The 7,627-nt window shown below is 34.4% G+C and overlaps 1 protein-coding gene across 2 annotated transcripts; it reads left to right on the plus strand.

Annotated features, from left to right (window-relative positions):
- The first annotated feature begins 770 nt into the window (after positions 1–770).
- LOC125874869 (uncharacterized) lies at positions 771–6,455 on the plus strand. Of its 2 annotated transcripts, none has more exons than XM_049555908.1 (2): positions 771–1,095; positions 6,133–6,455. In XM_049555908.1, the coding sequence occupies exon 1, from the start codon at positions 902–904 to the stop codon at positions 1,073–1,075; it is 174 nt and encodes a 57-aa protein (XP_049411865.1). In that variant the 5' UTR covers positions 771–901; the 3' UTR covers positions 1,076–1,095; positions 6,133–6,455. The 2 variants fall into 2 exon arrangements, with proteins under 2 accessions (XP_049411865.1, XP_049411866.1); XM_049555909.1 differs by lacking the exon at positions 6,133–6,455 and adding an exon at positions 4,851–5,266 and having other exon boundaries at positions 872–1,095.
- The last annotated feature ends 1,172 nt before the right edge of the window (positions 6,456–7,627 follow it).

Below are 7,627 nucleotides of genomic sequence, written 5' to 3' on the forward strand. Positions count from 1 at the left end.
AAATTATGTGAAATGTGTTATGTAAAATTCTGTACAAATATTAGAGTATATTGTGTTATTTTAATGGCTATTTGTTAACATCGATGGGAAAAAAAGATTTATGGTGGTTCAAGTGGTAGATGTGAATGCTGGTAAAAGAAATACGATTAGAAGTTGTGAATGAAAGAAATTTTGGAAAAAAAATCGAATGATAAGTGTTAGTTATTTAGGAATGTAATGATACTAGTGAGAATGGAAGGTTGTGGTGGTATCTCTAATGTAAAAAAAAATGGAGAGAGGTGAAGGGATGAAGGAGGAATGAAGTGGAAAAGAAAGAAAAATTAGATTTTTTTTTTAAAAAAATCATAATAAGTGATGTGTCATTTAAAATGTGATGTGGATGATGATATGTCATTTTTGTCAAGTGTTTGAAGTTCACACACATCGAAAGAGATTTAAAATGCTTAGTTTCACTGAGTTTAAGAGTTCAATTGACAAATGATCAAGTAGAATGATTCAAAATACAAATTCATACAAGTACAAGAGTATATCAGACCGTTCCGCCTTTCTCCTATAATGGGCATAATTTTTGCCAATAACCTTATGCTATGAGATATAACTTGTGTTATTAAGCTTATATATACTTCTAATGCTTTGTGATTTTTCTTTTTTCACTCTCACAGACATTTTTGAATTTTTTTTTTATACTAAAGTTTTGAGGATAAAAATTAAAAATCAATTTTTGAGGGGAAAAAATTAAAACAACCACCAAAATAGAGATATTTATGCAATGACCCCTTCAAATTAAAAAAATAGCAAGTCCAAGGCAACTCCCAGAGTCGGCGATTTGGCATCAAGTTCGTCAGTTGACCTGCAAATTCAAGTTTGAGTAGTTGCGGGATCGGAAGAAGGGAAGAAGGTGATGGGGATTATAAAGAGCAGTTTCTCATTGATGGCAGGAACTGTTTGCGGTATATACATAGCTCAGAACTACAACGTCCCCAACATTAACAAGCTTATACAGAATGCATTATTCAAAGCCAAAGATGTAGAAGAGAAATACCGCAAGCCCCCTAAGCCTGGCGATCGTCTTTAGATTCACTCTCCTTTTTTCAGGTTAACAAATTCTTCTTCCTTTCAAATGTAAATTCGAATAATTCCAACAGTAACTCAAATAATCATTAATTTTGTGATCTGTACACCATGCTAGAGTGAAATCTTCGAGTAAATTTGAGCTGATAATGATGATTTTTGTTCGCCTTTTTATTTAATATCGCTTAATTTGTGTAATTACGTTTGGCTGCTGTGGTTGGTGCTCGACTGTCTAGTTAGGCGTCAAGGTTTAGCAGGGTTAAGACCAATTTCCCTTTACTGTTTGAGGCAGAGAATTCGAACAGTAGACCAGTCTTCACCGGCAATTTTTGAGTAGAGACAGAGATCAACCATAATACAATGTATAAACAATAATTTTTGTGTTAAATCAGAATATCTGTACAATATATTTCTTGAGGAATTTGTGTTGCTATGCATTCATCCTGGTGGATTGTTTACTAGCAATCAAATTTTGTTAATCTGGAAACCTAGGAAGTATCTGAATAGTTGCATATTTTTCTGCTAGGCCGTTTCCATATTGTAATCGTTTATTGGTTAAGATTTATCTTCCTTGTCACCTTTCACATGAAATTTACAGCAGAAGAATAAATTTGATAGTCTGACAAGAGAAATTTTGGAATATTGTTTGGCTGCGGATACCAGCTCACTTCCTAATTGGGACTCAGCCATCTAGCTTCACTTGATTTTTTCGGAACATAATAAGCATGATCACTTTTGGAATGTAATTCCTCATTACTGACACTGCTCAACAGCTATTACCTATTTGGTGATGTTTTTTGCCCAATTATTTGACCATCAGATATGTGTCCTTTGTGAACCCTCAATGCTCGGAAGAGAGTGCTGTTTCTGGGTGGTAAAAACAGTCCATCTTCAATGTGCCATTTTGAAAGATCATTTGGAAAAGTTTTTGTAGGATTATAGTGTGAAAAACAAAAACTATCTTCTGAAACAGTTGACTGTTATGGATGTTTCTGAAAACAGAAAATAAATTGCAAGCCATGATTTGGCACAAGTATCACCTAGACCCATGTCATTCATTACAACTCCATTATGATGTAAACATTGCATCCAAAAAAAAACATGTATTTTCCTGGCGAATCATATAAATATAAAATAAAGGATTAGTTCAAGAGAAGCCCTCAGGATTTAGTTCAAGTGGCAAAGGTTGAGTGGGATTTGTGACTTTGGTCATAGGCTCGAGCCTTGCGCCATGCAAACTAAGCTTGCATTTAAGTGGAGAAAGGTAGAGGGGCAAGGCCATTTGGGCTGCGGCTGGTCCTAAGGATTATATTGGCCCCAAACCTTTTCTTTGCCATCAAAAAGAAAGGAAATGATTAGTTCAAGAGAAATAATTGTTGTACATTTTGGGAAAATGCATAACAAGAAAGAAATAAAAATAACTGGGGTTATTATGTAATTTATTAGTATTATAAAAGTCTAGATTGGTAGCTTATGAGAATTCTTTTACATAATAAATGGATAGATAATTTTTTGTTTTTTTAAAAAAAGAAGAGGATTGGATCATTTGGGTCAAAATGATAACATTTAAAAGTTTTTGCAAATTGTTTTTAGGTTTATGGTGGAGAACCATGATTGTTTGTTTTTTGGTTTTGTGAAAAAAATGGGTATGACCTCTAGACTTGTCTGATGTGAAATTATTACCACCCTGAGGGAGCAACAATCAAATTTAAGCTGGCCAGTGTAACTCACGCGCTGCCATCTGTTTTCATGTCAGTTTTCTTTTACCGAACTTTATTTCTTCTTTCTTTTTCAGTTGTTTAACCTACCATCTTCTCCTTATCATTCTCTCTGATTTCAACCCTGCCCACTTAAGATTTCATCTTCTTCTCCAAAGTCCAACCACAAACTTGTCTCAAGACATGCCAATTGGCCTCAAATTGTTTCCAGCAACAATTATAGTATGAATATGCATAAAGAAACAACCATCTTTAGGCATGCAAAGAACCAGTGGAACTCCAATATTGGCACCCTGTGTTTGCTGGCAAAGCTCGTAGTCCTTGGTAATGGAAAGGGAATATGAATAAGTATCCATGGGGAATGGGTTAAGATGAATGAGATATTACATGGTAAGAGGTCTCGGATTCTTGTTCAATGGTGTGAAGAAGTTTATGAAAAATGATGATGAGGAGGAGAAGCTAATTTAATGGAATATGGTGTTTTCCCAACCCTATATAGGAGGATTTGGAGGTCGAAGATTAGGATAGAAGATTAGTAGGTAGTCGAACGTTGTCTAGCTTCCCTTATCAGTATTGTTATGATAACTCACATACTATCCAGTGTTATCACAAACAACAAATGCAAAAAAGCTCTAAGGTGCGTTGGGGATTTAAGCGCAAAGTGTAAGTAAAGTATGGGATTCAATGAAAAAAGGCGCAAAGGGAGAAAAAATTTATAAATCTATATGTTTAGTCCAAGACTAATATTATAAGCATAATGACAAATATATGAACAAATTAATTGAATTTTTTTTATGATAAAGTGAAATATCAATATTTAGTGTTGCCTCTTCAGAAGTATCTCATTAGCAAGGAAAAGTATGCCTAGAATCTTGATGACAACATTGAAGCGCACATTAAGTGAGGCGAAGCGCTCAACCCGTTTTGAGTCTTGCTTCAGGGCTTAAGCATGCCTTTGATAACATTGATACTATATTGTTCTTCGAATTTATTATTACTTATTGTTTCCTTTGCTTCGGTTATCTTATTATGTGTTGTTGCTACTGTTCTCTTCTCCATTATGTTCAGCATGGTTGCTTCACTATTGTATCTTTTTTTTTTCCATCATGCGACTCAAGTTGAGTTAATACACTCTTTGCACCACATTAACAAATAAGGGGATAATAGTTCCACTTTAGACAAGTCTATAGATTTGTAAGATGCTCGCAAATTTTAGGTGTGTAGTAAGCAAAAGGGAAAAAGTTGCGGGAGAGGGTAATTATGTATTTTCCCAAAAAAATTCTAAGAACTATTTGTACTGTAAACAACAGGCGAGTTTTACATTCATCTAGGAGAAGATAAGGATGTCAAAGAAGACAATAGCAACCACTGTGCTTCAATCCCAGACTAGTTGGGGTTGGCTATATCAATCCTCAACAACCACGTGAAACAAATAAATAAGTCATCTTGTTGTAGTAGAAATTTAAAACGCAAAATCATTTTCCAACCTACACCTGGCACTGGATGTACACAGTGCTCTTTCATTTGGGTCTCACACAAATACTTTGATGCTTACTTATGAATCACATAAACCTTTATTACCCACATTTGATTTGCAGCAGTGAATCTTTGATGGTATTCTCCCCAAGCTACTCGTGTAAATATAATTTTTGTTGAGTGTTGAATAGAATCTTAGGATCATCTCTTTGGCAAATCAGTTGCATTCTCGGCGTATGATTATTTGTTCACTACCTTAGGCAGTCTTTATTGATGGAAAAAAATGCAACACAACTCTTTTGCAAAGGTTATGACAGTATAATTGGCTAATCACATTTACCAATTTCAAAAAAAATAATTGGCTAATCACATTTGATTTCTACTGATGTTTGTTTGATGGGACTATAAATACAAGAATTGACAAGATGCGAAATAATGAACTCTTGCAAAGTTGATGTTTTTCTCTCTGTCATTGATGTAATTAAGGGTTGTGAGTATTGCAGTAGGAACCCCTAACATGTGCACACTATGCAGCAATAGCTAGTTTGTTTTGCTGATATTTCTGCTGTTCCACTCTCTTTTAAGGTTCTGACTTCAGAGTGTCATGAGATGAAAGTGCTTTCTTATATCGTGTTTTCAGCCACTGGCAGAGCTCAATGAAACCTAGCAGAGGATAGTACTGTAAATATAAGCTTATATATTTCTTTTTATCCAATTAGAAACAGTATGTCCATGCAATGTTTATCTATTTCCAATCAGCAATTTGCCACCATTAATTGTTGAGACTGGAATATGACTTTGTGAAACAGTTCCTTGGAATATCTGTTCTAGAAAAAGTTCCCCCAGAATGTAGTCATCACAAATTTTCTTCCCAAGAAATAATGATTAGTTGTCCTCATTTTTGTTTTAATGATTTTTCACACGTTAAGCTCTTCTTTGTGTGCTCATCACTACTATTCTTGTAGTATTCTACTTACTGCAGGATAGCAAGCTGTAAGAAATCCGGTCTTTTTGGCATACTTGTGAAAGGAGAAATCTAAATTCTTTAGGCAATGACATACTTAGAAGTATTGATTCTAAATTCTATAGTCTAGTTATTGGGGAGAATCAATGATAGAAGTGCATTTCTACTGTTCTACATGCTTTCTTACTCTAGTATAAGGAATTGCGGCTATATCTGGTGCGTTGTCTACTTCCTGCTGAGTTGGTGTTCTTTCTTTTGCTGCAACTCCTAAAGGCGAAGGGGCCAAGCCACTTGTGAAGCTTGTACATTTTGCTCTTAGTATATGTGAGTAAAGTGCAAGATTTAAAATGGCCTTGTAGTTTGTTGCTTTAACTACGGTGGTGGTTATATAGCTCTGCGGGAGTGGGACAATTATGTATTGGTTTTTGCAAACCAACATCTTAAAATCATTTTATTTCATGCGTTTGGTACTTCACCAAAATTATTTGTTTGTTTCATTTCAAGAGATCACTGGGTCAAATGTTAATGCATTTGAAGCCATATGGTAGTCTAACTGATCAATGCGCATGTCATTCACTCTTTCATATTGAATTGTCAGATGTAAGTGTAAGATTACTGTAGATTAATCTCCACAACAGTTGATGGGAGCTCTCGTCTTAAAATTGTACACATGTTTATAGTATTTATCAAGATCAAATGGGTTTTAGCATGTTTAGTTCAATTTGTCAAAATCTAGTACCATAAGTAGGAGAGTTTCGTGTGAAGTAGTATTGATTGTTTCAGAAAGTTATGAGACTCAACGCCTTCCTTTATCCATTGGTAATACTTGACCGTTTAAAGTAGTGTTCTATCGACGATTGCCATTATCCCCTATGTTAACGTTGAACTTCTTTGGTGGTGCAGAGCAGTTGCATTTCCGAGATGACTCCAACTAATTTTACGAAGCTTGGTCTTTATTCTTCGTTCGGAGTTTGGAGATAAATTTTCCAATAACTTACCTGTTGCCACCCAGAACCTACGGTTTCTTGGATTTAACCTTAGGTTGTGCTCCCTCGTAACCTTACCCCCACAGATTCGACTGTTGCGCTTTATCTCTCGTTACTTTTAGCAACATGTTGTCTACATAATCCTCCATAGTGTGTGCATAAATAGGTTTTAGCGTGAATACGTTCTCTTAACATTTCCCAGCCTTTAAACACAGTTTATTAACAACGTCATGATATATATACTCTACCCTCCCCAGACGGTACTCTATGGGACTACATTGGATATGTTGTCCCAATGTTTTTTTTTAACCTGAATGGCATGGCATTACTATGTGTGTGTCCCTTGGACTTGGTCTGTAAAAAATAAAGATATTTTTATGGTCCTCTGATGCTTGTTGGAATTGATAATGTATTTGATAGACATACTCAAAGCTTAGTAGTTCGAACCCAGATATTGCGTCGACAAGCGCCACTATTTCGGGTAGGGGAAAAAAAAATCCTTCGATCCACATGGGTCCTATTGAAACATGAAGTACACTCTAGCCGTTGGATTCAACAAGTAATTTTGACGAGCCATCTTTTTGTGATTTGTTTACTGTAACTGATATTGTTTGGACTCGTTTTGGACATGCAATATAAAATCATGATTTGAAATAAGATTGATTTGAAGTTGACGTTTTATTTGGACAGCCATTCAAACTTTTTAAGTTGTATTGGAAGTCCCACAAGTTATGAGAATAATCTAATTTTTCTAATTCTTATACATCTTACCAAATAAGCAAATCGTAGTTCATAAATAAGATATCACCGTATTTTAAAACGCCACATTGCTAAATTGCATATCTTCATGTTTCCTTTATAAATAAATGTTTATGATTATGAACTTTCAAATATACATAATTTTAGGTTTTATAAAGATCAATTAGTTAATAATAATAGTAACTAGTTATTGAACAATTTTTCATGCCGAGTATGAGTCCTTTTTTGCAAAATTTAAAATGATGAGTCCTTTTTAATAAAATATAAACTTGTGGGTTAAATATTACATTTAAAAACAGTTATTGAAATCACGATTTGAAATTTTAAATCATGCTCTCAAGTTACATATCCAAATGTTAATTTAAATTTATGACTTCATATCACATGGTGGACGTAAGCTTAGTATTTATGAATTGATGTCTGGTTTAAGTGGTTGTATAGCCTTGTTTGATCCTTGGTATTTAGGAATTGATTTCTGGTTTAGGTAGTTGTATAGCCTGGTTTTATTTTTATATCTGGCTGATCCTACTTCTGAAAATGAAGTATTCCTTTTATTTAATTTGTTCGTCTTACTTTTCCTTTTAACCCGTTTGAAAAATAGCATCTTTCCTTTCTTTACAACTTTTTAATCCCACATGCTAAGGATCACAAGA

This window comes from Solanum stenotomum, chromosome 8 (genome assembly GCF_019186545.1).
Source record: "Solanum stenotomum isolate F172 chromosome 8, ASM1918654v1, whole genome shotgun sequence".
In the NCBI taxonomy this organism is placed as follows: domain Eukaryota; kingdom Viridiplantae; phylum Streptophyta; class Magnoliopsida; order Solanales; family Solanaceae; genus Solanum; species Solanum stenotomum.

What these genes read in the sequence shown, in the direction of transcription:
- LOC125874869 (XM_049555908.1), top strand. Translation starts at nt 902, where the DNA reads ATGGGGATTATAAAGAGCAGTTTCTCATTGATGGCAGGAACTGTTTGC.